This window comes from Pituophis catenifer, unplaced genomic scaffold (assembly GCF_029215685.1).
Source record: "Pituophis catenifer annectens isolate HBS135680 unplaced genomic scaffold, rPitCat1.0.hap2 SCAF_2, whole genome shotgun sequence".
NCBI classification, from domain to species: Eukaryota; Metazoa; Chordata; class Lepidosauria; order Squamata; family Colubridae; genus Pituophis; species Pituophis catenifer.
This window is the reverse complement of record NW_027256882.1, coordinates 219,947,204-219,963,544: the sequence shown is the minus strand read 5'-3', so window position 1 is coordinate 219,963,544 and position 16,341 is coordinate 219,947,204. Positions and strand designations below refer to the sequence as shown.

The 16,341-nt window shown below is 41.4% G+C and overlaps 1 protein-coding gene across 1 annotated transcript in view; it reads right to left on the bottom strand.

Annotated features, from left to right (window-relative positions):
- The window catches only part of FREM1 (FRAS1 related extracellular matrix 1), a 93,109-nt gene that overhangs the window by 42,293 nt on the left and 34,475 nt on the right, over positions 1-16,341 (bottom strand). The window contains exons 14-20 of the mRNA XM_070938594.1: positions 12,651-12,744; positions 10,386-10,638; positions 7,964-8,161; positions 2,276-2,461; positions 1,732-1,928; positions 673-898; positions 40-184 (exon numbers count right to left, since the gene is read on the bottom strand). Coding sequence (XP_070794695.1) covers positions 40-184; positions 673-898; positions 1,732-1,928; positions 2,276-2,461; positions 7,964-8,161; positions 10,386-10,638; positions 12,651-12,744 — 1,299 coding nt within the window. The remainder of the gene's footprint in view (positions 1-39; positions 185-672; positions 899-1,731; positions 1,929-2,275; positions 2,462-7,963; positions 8,162-10,385; positions 10,639-12,650; positions 12,745-16,341) is intronic.

Here is a 16,341-nt window from a genome sequence, read left to right as displayed (position 1 = left end):
TATAAACTCAGCAGTTTGTAAGAGATATTTGTGGCTTACCTGCTCAGCACCGGTTTCTCATCATTAACTGGAATAACCTTAACTGAAATGGCTTTTGACACTTTATGTTTCCCATCTGACAGCTGGATTGAAAAGTCATCAGCTAAGGTGTCAGAGTCATCATGTAGATACACAAGCTTCAATCCTGAAAGGTAGAGAATATAGGTGGGTAACAAGGAAAAGGAGGGGAGAAAGAAAAAGGAGAAATGTATTTAGATTTATAAATTTGTAAATGGCACACATAATAAGTTACCGTATTTGTTGTTGTTGCTGCTCAGTTAGTTATTGTAATTAATATTACAATATGGCAAATTATTGCCAATATGACAACTAAATGGCAAAAAATAAGGAACCCAACATTCCTTAAGTCAACTGTCTTTGAAAATATAGGAAATTGGATTGGCTTAAAGATTTACACAATATATAAAATCTTGAAAAATCCTTCATACAGACTGTTTATTCTAATTTGATCTCTGTTTTATTAACAGACTATTTTTAATTAATGAACTGAGGATTTTTTTATTAATAGAATTCAGTTTCATTTACTAATTTTCAATTTAGTATTCTATTGCCCATTATTTGGTGAAAATCGTTGCAAAGAACCAACATGGCCAGAAGAAATACAGTACTTACCATTTTTTAAAATCTCCATGGAGAAACTATCCACCTGAATTTCATGATAGTGTTGACTAATAATTGCCTGCCTGTAATGGAAAATATTGTTGCCATATACTCCCTTAAGAAGAAACCCATGGTGGGGCTGTTGAAGGACGGTAAACATGAGGATATCTTCTGGTACATCCAAATCAACAGCATTGATTATTGATGGATCCAACTCCTTCATCTGTCCCTCTTGCACCTGAATAGTCAACAGAAGATAAAACTCTTTCACAAAATGAATGATAAGAAGTAGAATTCTCAGGTCTACAGATCAATTGAATATCATTCAGTAAATTACCATTAGACTGTTCAGTGTAACAAGGGCTTTCTTCTTTTTAATTAATTCGAGTGAGCTCCAATATTTAGACAAAGATCAGAATTCACTTTTCATGAAGGGATGCCCTCCCCAAGTTTTTTTTTTTTGTACTTTACTTCACAAAGTACTAACAGAATAGAGTTGAAACAGGTAAAAGGAAAAAGAAAGCAGAAATTGGCACAAGAATGACAAAAGCAAGGAAAGAGTGAAAAAGTAAATTTTCATTCACAACTCATCTGCAGTAACTACACTCATCTGGGATTGGTGTCATACTTTTGGGTTTCCACGACATAACTGAACCTATGTAACTCAGTCAATTAGGCAGGATGTAAAGATGCAATATTTAGTTTTCTTTTTCCATTGATCCTCCATACTCTCCTCCCAAAAGCTAAAACACCACAATCAAGGCTTCATGGAAGTTTAGGTACCCAAGGAGGATGGGGTGGGGGTCAAGAAATAAAAGAATCAAGAAATAAAAGAGGTCTGCAAGTGTTGGGTGCAGGCGAATGATGCGACTCAAACCATAGGATGGTAAAAAGGCAAGAGGCATAAATAAATTATTGTGAAGATAAACATAGCATAGTATTTTGCTTGACATGGTTGTATATGCATGCACAGAGGATCAGAGATGGAATAATGTTGACAGGACAGGAAAAGCAAAGACCACTATATTGCCTTGTTAAAAGCAGTCCTTAAGACACCATTTCCTTCCTTACTGTAAAATTCCTTGCCATGAATTCTGGTTCTTCATCATTGGTTGGGTTAATTAAGACATAAAATGGTGCCTCCACTGAACGATGCTTCCCATCAGTGACGTACAGCATAAAGTGGTCTGTAGTTGGTTCAATTCTCTTATGCCTGGTCTGAACATAGTTAATATGCATCTTCCTCACATTTTCCACATAAAATGAAGCTAGGCATGTTGGGGAGGGAATGAAAAATAATGAAAATGCATATTTCTAACCTTAGCGAAAATAACAGAACAGATAACTAACAAAACACATATAATGCAAAGAAAAGGTTACACAGAAATAAGAGAAAAATCACAACTAGAGCCAATGTTAACATCAAATAAATATGGGAAGTCATCTTCAACTAGTCTCTCTGCAGAATACAGTGAAATCTTGTTAGTAGATTTCATGATAGATAACAAGCCCAACAGACAACTATCAGCATATACAATATATAAGATACCCCAAAGAAGGTACAAACTTTCCTGTATTTAAAGACAAGCGCCCCTTCCCTGTAGCACAGACCTACCTATACTTATCCCTGCATTACTTTTCTCAAAACCAGGCGATGGTAATATATTTTCTAGGTACCCAAACTGGGGAGGGGATGTTAAAACAAACTGTAAGTCATCTGCATTGGTGTCAAGATCAGTGGCATACAAGTGTTTACTTGTGATAGCTGCTGAGGCACCTTCCTGCACAGCAAACACAAGTCCTGCAAAAAAGAGAAGAAAGAGAGAGATGATTACTGTTATTTAAACATATTAAATCCCCATGGCATTTTAGGCTAAAAAAAATACAACTAGTAATTAATGTGGAAAATCCTCCTTCAACCACTTGGTACCATTGTTTTCCAGTCAGGCCAATGACTCTTCTTTCTCAGCAAGAGAAGAAGGAAAGAGGAAAAAACACACTTGCAAAACAATTTTGCTGATAAGCTATTCAGAATGGTTTATGGGTTGCTCAAGATGGGTTGTTACCCCTGTTTGTCACAGCATTAATTGCCTGAAAGCTATTATGAATTGCTCATAATGAACCATTTTTCATGCATCAGTACTTAATTTCTCTGCTGGGACAATCCTTCATTTTCAGAACATTGCCTGGGTGATAGACAGCAAATCACGAATTTGCCCATACATAAGCGGTTGAAATGTGGTGTACTTGCATACAATACTGGCAAACCAGCTTTATCTTGCAAGATGTGGAACAGCAATAAAGAAAGATTAATTAGGACCACTGCATAACATTAGAGAGCTCATTCTAGCAAATATAGTCATAGTGTTTAAGACTTGCATATAATTTCATTCACAAGACAACTCATGTTTTTAAATGCAATTTTTCTTCAAAATCCAGTTAATATGACCCAATATAAAAACTTTTAAAGAGAAACCTGTGTGGAGAGATTGTCTTGAAATTTATAATTTATAATTAATGCCTAGTAAAGTTTAGGTACTTAATAAATGATTAATAAAAATAAAGCTATATATATATATATATAATTCAGCTTTATCCTTATAGTTTCTGAAGTACAATCCTAATCTATTGATGTTTAAAATTTTGTTGTTGAAATTTAACCAATACTTAATCTTTTTACATTTAATTACTATATTAAATGTATATAATGGGCTATTTAATTTCAGAGAGCAAAAAATGATTCATGCAGTTTTAAAGCTTTTCTCAGATTTTTATATTTTGTGTGTGTGAGAGAGAGAGAGAGAGAGGGAGAGGGAAAGAGAGAGAACGAGAGAGAGAGAGAGAGAGAGAGACAGAGAGAGAGAGAGAGAGAGAGAGAGAGAGAGAGAGAGAGAGAGAGAGAGAGAGAGCGCCACCTTGAAATTTAAAAAAAAAAACTTTCTTGGAATGTTTCCCCTTAATTATTGTAGAGAAGTTTCATTACCCAGAAAGCATTTTTAAATGTAACCTCATCTGCAAATTGAAATAGTAAAGTTCTTTCTGATATTTGGGTTTTGTCCTGCATAGTTAGAAATCTCAGCTCTCCAGACATTGATTGAACCCTTTTTTAGGAACTGGTTTTTGAATTGTAACTCAGCAGGATGGAAGAAAATCGCATGCAAAAGAAGGAAGATCTGCCTTGTGAAGCAACATTTAAATCCTAGATTTCTTCTTGCCACTTTACCAATACAACAGAAAGCCATTCTTCAACGCTAGGGGAGGCAGCTGAAATGTGTAAACATTAAAGTTATCTGGTGCCTGCAAACCTCCTGCTTCCTATCTTGCCAACTTCATTCCTGGAAGATCTTAATGATGTTACCCTTTCAATTGCAGTTATAATACCATTCCTCACATTTCAAAACTGACTTGAACACAGGCTTCAAACAACAGAAATAGTAACTGGGATTAATTCCAACAACTCTGGGCCGCTGTTTGTTCTTCTTTGTAGTTAGTTTTCTCCCTGCCAAAAAGACCAAGGCTCGTAATTTCATGCAATTCTGTAATCACCTAAATAAGAGAGTGTTGAAAGTAGACGAAAATGGGCACCGCAAAACTTCTGCAGCATTTGAATGAGAAGGGCTATGGCGATTCACTTTCATCTAGGAATTGCATTTATATTTGTCACAGCAGGCTAGATTGCAAGGTGACTGAATTAAAAATCTCTTCTACAATAGAAGCACATTACTATAGTATCTGCTAGAACGGTAAGCCCATCTTGGACAAATTCAGTGAAAATTGATTGTGAGAAACTGGATTTCTCACACTACAGCATTCAAATGCAATTCATACAATCACATTGAAATTTAATGATAGTGTGCTAAGCAAATCCCCAAAGATTTCAGCAAATCCTAGAGTGGATTCATGATTATTTTTCCTTGTAACTTTGTAACACAACCCACATTCATTAGTACAGTAATTCTGGCATTTGGTCAACCTTGAAGTGGCATAAGAAATATGGATTAGAAAATCTGATTAGAAAAGTTATGGAATGTGCGGAGATGGATAAATTAACAAAAGAGATACAAGAAAAAGAGGAAACAGAATATTACTTAGTGTGGGAGAAATGGTGTGAACAGTTGGAGGAGAGAGATAAAAGGAAGGGAAAAATTAAATAATGGTAGAAATAGGAGTTGAAGTATAATTGTTAATATGAGGAAACAAAAATTGTAGAAATGAAAGTGGGTACATGGGTATTATTATGTATATATGTAAATAAACAAAGATTAGAAGTATATGTATAAATTATATAGTAGAAAAAAAGGAGGGAAAAAATGTATAACTAGGAAATTGTTGTTGGATGCGAAACTGTTGAAACAGAAAAAGTGTTAAAACTTACCTTTTTGTTTTTAAAAAAAATGTTTAATAATTTTTTTTTTTAAAAAAAAGAAATAAATATGGATTGTGTTTTGAACTGAATGTATGAATGACTGACTACTGGCATCCTTCCAGGTCTTGTAGCCCAGGCAAATTGGTACTGGCCTATTTGATAGATAATGATATCATACCATTAATGATGCACGATGCTTTTACAAGTAGTCCTTGACTTATGACCACAATTGAGCCCACATTTTTTGTTGCTAAGTAAGACAGGTGAATTTTTCTCCATTTTACAACATTTCTTGCCATAGTTATTAAGTGAATCGCTGTAGTTGTTAACTTAGTAACACGGTTGTTAAGTGAATCTGGCTTTGCTTATCACGAGGTCTCAAAAGGTGATCATATGACCCTGGGATACTGCAACTGTCATAAATATGAGTCAGTTGCCAAGCATCTGAATTTTGATCACATGATCATGGGGATGCTGCAATGGTTGTAAGTGTGAAAAATCGTCATAAGTCACTTTTTTTCAGTGCCATTGTAACTTTGAACAGTCAGGAAATGAACTGTTGTAAGTCTACCTATATTGTCAAGGACTACCTATATTGATGGTACCCTACATAAGCTTTATTGCTCCACCGTTACAGGTAAGAATGAACATGTCCCCCATCATCTATTATTATTATTATTATTATTATTATTATTATTATTATTATTATTATTATTATTATTTATTAGATTTCTATACCGCCCTACTCCCGAAGGACTCAGGGCGGTGCACAGCCAGACAATAAAAACACATACAATGCAAAATTTAAAAAATAGAATAAAATCAAATTAAATAATTTTGGCCCCGACAAATTTAAAACCCCAAACTTTTAAAACCAATTTAAAATTGAATATATAAATACTAAAAGATATTTAAAATTTTAAAAATCTTTTATAAAAGAGGGGGAAAATTAGGCCAGGCCGGCCTGGTGAAATAGTAAGGTCTTTAAGGCGCGGCGGAAGGTGCGCAGATCCGGGATCCTCCGTATCTCTGGGGGGAGCTCGTTCCAGATAGTAGGTGCCCCCACAGAGAAGGCTCTCCCCCTGGGGGCCGCCAGTCGGCATTGTTTGGCTGACGGCACCCGGAGGAGCCCCTCTCTATGGGAGCGTACCGGCCGGTGGGAGGCTATTGGTGGTAGTAGGCGGTCCCGCAAGTACCCGGGTCCTAAGCCATGGAGCGCTTTAAAGGTGGTAACCAAAACCTTGAAGCGCACCCGGAAGACCACCGGGAGCCAGTGCAGCTCGCGCAGGAGAGGTGTTACATGGGAACGCCAAGTCGCTCCCATTACCACCCGCGCGGCCGCACTCTGCGCCAGTTGGAGCCTCCGGGTGCTCCTCAAGGGGAGCCCCATGTAGAGAGCATTGCAATAGTCCAGGCGGGAGGTGACAAGGGCATGAGTGACCGTGCGTAAAGAGTCCCGATCCAGAAAGGGACGCAACTGGCGAATCAGGCGAACCTGATGAAAAATCCTCCCGGTCACGGCCGTCAAGTGCTCTTCTAAAGACAGCCGTGAATCCAGGAGGACGCCCAAGTTGCGAGCCCTCTCCGTGGGGGCCAATGATTCGCCCCCAATAGTCAGTGATGGCGTCAACTGACTATATCGGGACGTCGGAAACCACAGCCACTCAGTCTTGGATGGGTTGAGCCTGAGCCTGTTCCTCCCCATCCAGATCAGTACGGCCTCCAGGCACCGGGACATCACTTCAAGGGCATCGTTGGGGTGATCCGGGGTGGAGATGTACAGCTGGGTGTCGTCAGCGTACTGATGGTACTCCACCCCGAAACCACGGATGATCTCGCCCAGCGGCTTCACATAAATGTTGAACAGGAGAGGCGAGAGGACCGACCCTTGCGGCACCCCACATATGAGGGGCCTCGGGGTCGACCTCTGTCCCCCTGTCAACACAGACTGCGACCGGTCAGAGAGAAAGGAGGAGAACCACCGCAACACAGTGCCTCCCACCCCCAACTCTTCCAACCGGTGCAGCATGATACCATGGTCGATGGTATCAAAAGCCGCTGAGAGATCTAACAGGACCAGGACAGAGGAGCACCCCCTGTCCCGAGCCCTCCAGAGATCATCAACCAACGCGACCAATGCCGTTTCCGTGCTGTACCCGGGCCTGAAGCCCGACTGGAACGGATCCAGATACGTCGTTTCATCCAGGTGCTGGGGGAGCTGTTGCGCGACCACACTCTCAACAACCTTCGCAACAAAGCGAAGATTGGAGACCGGACGATAATTTACCAACATTGCCGGGTCCAGGGAAGGCTTCTTGAGGAGAGGCCTCACCACCGCCTCTTTCAAGGCGGCGGGAAAGTCACCCTCACTCAGCGAAGCGTTTATAATCCCCTGGAGCCAGCCTCGTGTCACTTCCCGGGAAGCCAGTACTAACCAGGAAGGACACGGGTCCAATAAACAAGTGGTCGCGTTCAGTCTACCCAGAATCCTGTCCACGTCCTCAGGGGTCACAGGATCAAACTCATCCCAGATAACATTCTCAAGACCTGCCCCTGTCTCTCCCCCTGAGACTACCCAGTCGGAGTCCAAATCTTCCCGAATCTGAGTGATTTTGTCATACAGATACTGAACAAAATCCTCGGCTCTACCCTCCAAGGGGTCCTCCCGCGCTTCCTGGTGGAGCAGGGAGCGGGTCACCCTAAAGAGGGCGGCCGGGCGATTATCTGATGACGCAATAAGAGCAGCAAAATAACTACATTTCGCTGCTTTTATCTACCATTCTGCCTAAGTTTTAAATGACAGAATGTGGCAATATGAATGTCGAAAGAAGAAAATGTTTATCTATTTTATCTATTTTGCTACCTCCTAAATTTTGTGTGTTATTACACAATCACCATACCCAATTAGACAGACATAAAAAGCAATAATAATTTTACCTGTGGCAATGGATGGTGGCTGGTTGTCAACTGGAAATATTGTGATATTAATATCATATACTGGAAAGGATTTATGATATGGTACAGGAAAAAATGAAGCTTTATCGTCGCAACAGGCCTTTACATCAGGATCAATTTCATCATCCAACACAATAAAGGTAAGAACATCAAAGATAAGACCTAGGCCAATCTCGCCACCTAGAAAAATAAAATATATAGATGAAGTATATGATATTTTGCAGCATTAGCCTATCAAGAGGATGTATGAAAATTATTTTTATTAGTAATTAGAAAACCATGAATAATGAAAAGAAGTTGAAGAGAAATGTCTAAAATTGTGATGCAGCTATAGTGCAGTATTTATGTTTTTGTGCTGAATCTAATCTAATCTAATCAAAAGATTCTACACACATCTTTTCCTTCTAATGCAAACAGAATAAACATTCTGGGGGTGGGAAATTGGGGAGTAACCAATTGTCTCATATAAGAGATACGAAGCATAAAGACTAAAGTAATTTAATATTTCAGTATTTCCTTAATGACTACTGTGACAAAAGATAGTCAAAGTTAAGAATTTTGGCTGTCCCACTGCATCATTAGAGACATGTTCCAAACAATCTTCTGGAGAGAAAAAAATAGATTTGAAAAGCGCTTCAGTTTCCGAGTTAACATTTTCCTTAACAAACCTGTAGAAAGTTTGTATCTAAATTCATTAGCAAAGTTTGTACTTGAGTTCCTAGACCTCATGCAATTATGCAGTTTCTGATCTGAAATACTCTTCTTGGTGAACTACACCCCTTCGAACTGTTAAACAGAATGACTAAAGCAGTTTTAGAGAAAACTAAATCAGATCTGTCAGCTTTATACCCGATGGGTGATTTTGAGAGATTTTCACCCAACAATTCTTCAACAGGACTCATGAGGGAAGAATGTCAGACGAGACACTCGTCAACTGAATTAAAGTGACACTTTCACAAATGATTTCAGTTTTTCCCTTTATGCATATTCCCAAGACAAACCAGGATTCTAAAATTTGAGAGAAAAACTTCACTCCCGGGAGTTATTTGGTGGCAAATATGGATGTTTTCTCCCAGTATAAGAATCACCTTCTCTGTCAACTATCTCCCACCAGCATTTGTCATCAGTGAAAGTACAAGTCTGATTATTTAATATCATCTGCTTTTATGTCATGGAGACAGGTATCATAAACACTGTGTTTTATAATATTGACAGCTCAAAGAGGTGATACACAGGCAAAATGGAAGATTTATTTATGTAAATCAAATGTTTATCAATTTTGCACATGACTGCTATTGTTTGATAGTTTTCATTTCAAGTATTTTGTATTTTCAATAACAGAAATATCTGTTATCAGTCATAAGAAGATTATGTAATGGCCATGTGTGCTACAGTTCTTTGTGAAAAGGGACTGCCGTGCTTTGGAAGCTATAAATTTAGTAACTTATTACTCTAGTTAATAAAATTAATGATCATTCAGTATCAATTACAGCATCTGTCACCTGAAGTCTAGCCATAGTAATGCAAAGAAGCCATCTGCATCCTGACCAATATTTTAAACTATTATTGATTACATGCAACTTTCATCTGGAAGAATAAGCAAGAATAATTCTGCAGAACTGCCAAAAAAATAGTTACTATTCAATTTACTTCTGCTTAATGTTTTATGGGATTAAATTTCTTCTCAGGGGCAAGTATTACCAAAGAGAGACTTTTAAAAAAAAATTGCTAACTATTCCTCTGGTGAAAAGAGAGTACATTTTAAGGGAAAACTTTATCTTTTGATAAGAGAAGCAAACTTTCTTGAACAATTAAATTAGCGGTAAAATCTGTTGACAGGTAATAAATTGGACAGTAAATAAATCTATTAAATAGTTCTTGAGCACCGTTCACTCTCGCTTAGCATTCAATGTCATTCTTCTTTGTTTTTCTGGTTTTTTTCCCCCTTGGAAAACACAATATATTTATTTTCAGTTATGCTGTAGTAATGTTAAATAAAAACAAAAAAGAAATCAGCAGAAAGGGCCTTTCCAGGCATAGCATTTTTGTACCACTCAAGGGAACTGCAAGGGGGAATAATTTTTCACAATACCAGTAAAACTCAGATCTTTATATAGTATCAACCATATTCAATAGACTAAACTATGAAACTAATGTCAATAAACTACTTTTATTAGAACAGTTATAAGTAGTAACAGAATCTTGCATGCCTGAATATGCTTCCCTCCTCCTTCACTTTATCTTTGTGTGAATTAGGGAACTATTTGAAGCATTTTCTCAGGTCTGTCCTTTGGAATGTGCTTAAGCTGTGTCTGTCTGATCACTGTCTTGGTAATGGATCTTCCCACTATCATTCAAGGCCACTCTCTGTGCCTTCTACCATTAGTCCTAAGTTTTTACTTACTTGTATGTTCATATGTCACTGTTCCAGAAACAACATCAGCTTGGAGAAAGCGATCTATCACAAGTCCGCCTCTCTTCACAACCCCATACTTAGAAGGTCGGGCAACCATGAACATCAGCTGCATGTCTTCACTATCTTTATCAGTTGCATAGAGATGCTCTGAAGTGATGGGCACCGCCTGTCCTTCTGGACACTGCATGAAGGGAATGAGGTCAGCATTCATCACCGGGGGCTCATCATTTACAGAAATTACCTAGAAAAAAAAATATTTTATTTATTTATTTAAACAAATGTATATGGATGTCTAACTCATACACATGATTCCACAAAGATTACAACATTAAAAATCTACAGTCTAAAACTCCTACCCAACCTCATGCATAAACAGAGGATTGCTTCCAGTTATATCACGTGCTATGGAATTTCTAGTTAGCTGGATTATCGTGTATTTATTTATTTTATATCCTGCCTTAATTATTTTTATAAAAACTCAAGGCAAACTGACTGTCTTTATCATTCATCCCTGTCTCCCTGTATGGTCTAGAAATCTACTTCAGACCTTTGGAAGAAACTCAGTCTAGGTCTGAGAGATAAATGGGAGTTTCAAGAGAAAGAAAGAAAAAGAAGTGTCCAATGGATAAGCAGAAGTCAGTCTATAGTGAATCTCTGTGTAAGCCACAGTGAGCAAGCATGCCTCAGCTATGGCAAATATCTGAAAAATTCCTATTAATGTTCCTATTCCTATAATTCCTATTAAAATACGGAAAGAAATGGGCAAAAAGAGGAGGAAGAAATTTTCAGATTATATACCCAGCACAACTGTTGTGCTTATAAACAGTGAATCACATGCTTCACACGTGGACAAACCTAGGATCAAAACCTCAGGGAAGAAAGCAATGGTCAGCTTCTCAGGTAAAAGTATCTGAAGTTTTTCAAACGATTTGCAGATTGCATTCCATGGGATAACTATTTGTCATCCACACGTTAGCAATTTTTTAAAAATCATTGTTTTCTATAAAAGAAATGTTAAGAATGGAAGATAGGCAGGAAAGCAATCCTTTCTCTTTTTCCAGTTCGTTGTTACTCTACTCACTGCATTTTCTACTGTACTACATATGAGTGATAACAGATTTAAAGGACAAAAGCGATGTGGAGTGAGGATGGGTATGCACATAGGTCCTGTAAAGAGCACCTCACATGAAATGCATCTTCTCCTTCGTCTTTCTAATTCAGGTCTCTGCACAGTGCAGTTCATGTATTATTGAGATGCAAGTCCCCATAAGCAAAAGATGGCCAGGAGGCAGTCTACCTTCTTCCCACTTGAAAACTGATCTACTCCTGAAATGTTTTTATTGAAAGAATTTAAGAAAAGAACAGCATTTAGATTACAGGACATACGATTGCATCACAGTACAGATAGTTCTCAATTTACAGTTGGGACCAAAATGCCCATTGCTAGGCAAGATGGTTAAGTCAGTCGCTCCTGATTTTACGACTTTTCTTGCCACAGTTGTTAAGTGAATCACTGAAGTTAAATGAATCATGCAGTGATTAAATGAATCCAGATTCCCTCATTGACTTTGTTGTCAAAAGTGAGTTGGGAAGGTCGCAAGTGGCAATCACATGACTTCAGGATGCTGCAACCATTGTAAATACATGCTTGTTGTCAAAGTGCCCAAATTTTGATCATGTGATTATGGGGATGCTGTAACAGTTCCAATTTGATGATTGATTGTAAGTCACTTTTTTTCAGCACGGTGTAACTTTGAATGGTCACTAATCAAATGGTTGTAAGTCGAGGACCACTGTTTGCAGAATTAGCCTTTTACTCATACCTTTAAAAAGCATAATCTCTATATTTGGCCTGACATTTTCCTGATTTTACAAACAGAAGGCAAACATTTTGAACCATCTGATTTGTAATAATCTAGGAATGGTAACCCAAATAAAAATGCAACATAAGTTTGGTTTTCTTAAGGGGCTTTTGCTGCTGAAATAACTTTTTCTGACACATTGCATTTTCTTCATCATTTAACTCTAAATGAAATTCATTCCTGACAATAGGGGAAAAGCTGAACAGGTGCAGGTGTCTATCAGCTCCTACATATCAAATCTGTTGCCTAACAAGTACTGTCACATAAACCTCCAAACTGAAGAACAAAACTCTTCCTGTTTATGAATTCCCAGTTGCTGAAGCCAAGCACAAATCCCTCTGACAATTTCACTTTTCCACCAGACGTGTGTTTGGAGGAATCTTACACTGACCTTCACATGGAGGATGAATTCAAAGGAATTGATGCCATCTGTAGCCTCAAAAAGAATATGATCCTGTGGAAACTCTGAACCATTATGATGGTACCTATGGGAATCAAAGGATAAACCTAGGTTTGCAAGGTTGCTATTGCAACTATTGGCACTCCAACTGCTTCAGTAAAGCGCTAAATTCTGTACATTGTCACTAAATTCAGTCTTTTCTAAAAAAAAAAAAAGACCTAATACAGCTGTGAAATCAAAGCCTCCCCATTTTTTAATCACATGGTCAAACCCACCATCTTGACATTTCTCTCTCTCTCTCTGTTAAGTGGGGTGAATGAGGACGCAGTAAGCCAGAGTAGTTAGTGACAACAGCTCTTTATTGTATGGTGAGACTCCAGCAAGTCACTTGGGACTTTACATACGAAGTCTCTCAGGTGACTAGGGCGTGTGCGAGTCCTAGTTGACCTGTGCAGTTCAGTCGGCGGGGCAGCGTCGAGCAGGTCGGAGGGACTTTCTGTTTCTCCCTGCTCCGCCAATGAGGCCTCCGGGACCTCCTCGTGGGCGGCGACTTCTCCGGCTGTTTGGATTACCTCGATGGGGCGGCGCTGGATACCCGAATCCTCAGCTAAGTCCTCCGCTCCACTCGGGCTTGTATTTTGTGCTTCTGGTTGGAAGTCATGGTCGGAGATGGGGTCGTCTAATTTGTCGTCGGTGTCTGCGGTTACTCGTTTTCTTAGTTGGTCAATGTGTCTGCGCCAAACTCTCCCATCCCCCATATCTACCCTATATGATTTGGGCCCCGTGATTTCTGTGATTGTCCCGGCCTCCCAGAGTGGGCCCTGTCCATAGTTTCTAGCGTGTACCGGTGTTCCTATGGTGAACTCTCTAAGCTTCCTCTCCCCCCCTTTGAAAACCTCTGGGGAGTAATTGGGGTTGAGCCTATCTAGTATTCCTCGGAGCTTCCGTCCCATTAATAGTTCTGCCGGGCTTCGGCCTGTGGCTGTACAGGGTGTGGAGTGCTGAGCTATTAGGAACTTGTCTATCCTTTCCTGCCAGTCTCCGGGGCTTAAACGTGAAAGGGCCTCCTTTGCTGACCTCACAAATCTCTCAGCCTGTCCGTTACTAGCCGGATGAAACGGGGCCGAAAGGACATGCCTGATCCCTAGTCCTGCTAAGTAACCCTCGAATTGTGTCGCGGTGAATTGTGGCCCGTTATCTGACACTAGGATGTCCGGTAACCCATGGGTGGCGAATAACTGTCTTAGTTCCCTGATGGTTGCGTTGGTGGTAGTGGCCTTCATTAGCTTGATCTCCAACCATTTGGAGAATGCATCTACAACGACCATGAAGGTCTGTCCGTGAAATGGGCCTGCAAAGTCAATCTGTATCCTGGACCAGGGTCCCTGGGGTCTTTCCCACTCCCTCACGGGTGCCATTGGCGGGTCTGATCTGGACTCTTGGCAGGGCTGGCATCTCCCCACCCACTCGGTAATGTCTGTATCCATGCTGGGCCACCAGACGTAGCTCCTGGCTAGCTCCTTCATTCTTACAATCCCAGGGTGCCCCTCATGCAACAATGTTAAGACTTTTTCCCGTAACCGCAAAGGAATAACAACCCGACAACCCCCTTGCATTGTCAATTCGTCCCGTTTTCCCGCGAATGGTTTAAATTCCCCATTCACAATCTTTTCCGGCCACCCCTTCATGACCCAACTTGCGACTGTCCGGATCACGTGGTCTTTGGTTGAGGCTCTCGCAACCTCGGCTGATGTTATGGGCCCAGAGTCCAAGACGTCTATCAGCAAGATAGGGATGCTGGGTGTGGGGTCTTCTAGGCTGTCGGGTAGTGGACATCGGCTGAGTGCATCTGCGTTGCCCATGTCCGTCCCTGGTCGATGTACCAGGCGATAGGAGTACGCTGCGAGGAAGATGGTCCAGCGTGTCATCCTGGGCGATAGTGCTGCCGGTGTTGGTTGATCTCCCGCGAGGAGACCCAGGAGCGGTCGATGGTCGGTGATAAGTTCAAAATCCCTCCCGAACAAGTACTCGTGGAATTTCTTTACTCCCGAAACGGCGGCGAGGGCCTCCTTGTCGAGCTGGCTATAATTTCGCTCGGCGCTTGATAGAGTTCGGGAGTAGTATGCGATGGGTGCTTCTAGGCCATTCGGGAGTCTATGGCTCAGGACGGCTCCCACCCCAAACGGGGACGCGTCACATGCTAGAACAAGGGGAAGCGTTGCGTTGTACTGTATTAGAAAGCTTTCAGCTGATAACAGTTCTTTAATGCCGGCGAATGCCCTGTCTTCCGCCTTCCCCCATTTCCAAATGGCTTTCTTGGTCAACAGTCTATGTAGGGGTTCTGCCACTGTTGCCTTGTCTTTTAGAAAAATGGCGTAAAAGTTTAATAGCCCCAGGAAGGCCTGTAATTCTGCCTTGTCTTTGGGGGTGGGTGCTTCTCTGATTGCCCTGATCTTGCTCTCTGTGGGGTGTATGCCGGTGCCATCTACCCTGTATCCTAGGAATTCGACTGAGGGGACTGCGATCATGCATTTATTTCATTTCACTATGAGTCCTGCGTCCCTGAATTTCCTTAGGACTTCCCTCAGCCTTTCTCTTAGTTGTTGCTCATTGTCAGTGGTAATGAGCACGTCATCAAAATAGGGCACCACCCCGGGGATTCCCTGTAGTAGCCGCTCCATGGTACTTTGGAAAAGTCCGGGGGCTATGCTTACTCCGAATTGCAAGCGGGTGCACTTGAAGGCCCCTCTGTGGGTTACGATAGTCTGTGCCTCTGCGGTAGCGCCATCTACCGGCAGCTGCTGGTACACTTGCGCAAGATCGAGTTTTGCGAAGATCTTGCCGGGGCCCAGGGAATGCAACAGATGGTGAACGATGGGCACTGGATAGGCGCTCTGCTGCAGGGCCTTATTAATTGTGCATTTATAATCAGCGCATATGCGCACTGATCCGTCCGGCTTTACCGGTGTCACAATTGGGGTCTCCCATTTAGCGTGGTCGACTGGAACGAGCACCCCTTGTTTGATTAATTTGTCCAGTTCAATGTCAATTTTGGGCTTTAGTGCGAACGGTACCCGCCTAGGCTTCAAACGGATGGGTGCAATATTGGGGTTGAGGTTAAACGAAATCGGGGTCCCCACATACTTGCCAAGCCTTTTGTCGAACACGTCCTGGAACTCTAGCATCAGGTCCTCTTTCAGGGTGCTTCGAACGTTCCGTACTCCGGTGAATCCCATGCCTAGGGCTCTAAACCAGTCCATGCCCAGGAGGCTTGGGAGGTTGTCGCTGACGATTGTGAGGGGCAGCTTCTCGGTAAACTCCCCGTACTGTACTTGGAACTCGCCTCTTTCTTCGACGGGTATGCGGTTCCCTTGGTAGTCCTTCAGTCTGCGTTGCTGTGGCTGGAGCTGTCGCTTGTGTGCGCTGGGGATGACTTTCTTTAGGTTCTCCCAAGACATGATGGATATCGGCGATCCCGTGTCGATCTCCATCTGGCACTCCCGTCCCTCGATCTTGACCGTGGTGTAGGTCTTTTCTCCGGGCGAGGTGCAGGTCTGTTCGATGCGTATGGTGTAGGCCCCAGCGTCTTCAAATTTCGCGTCCTTCCGGTTTCCGCCATCTCTGTTGGGCCTTCGGTGTGGCACTGGCTCAGATTGGAAGGTTTGGCCACATGGTTTGTAGC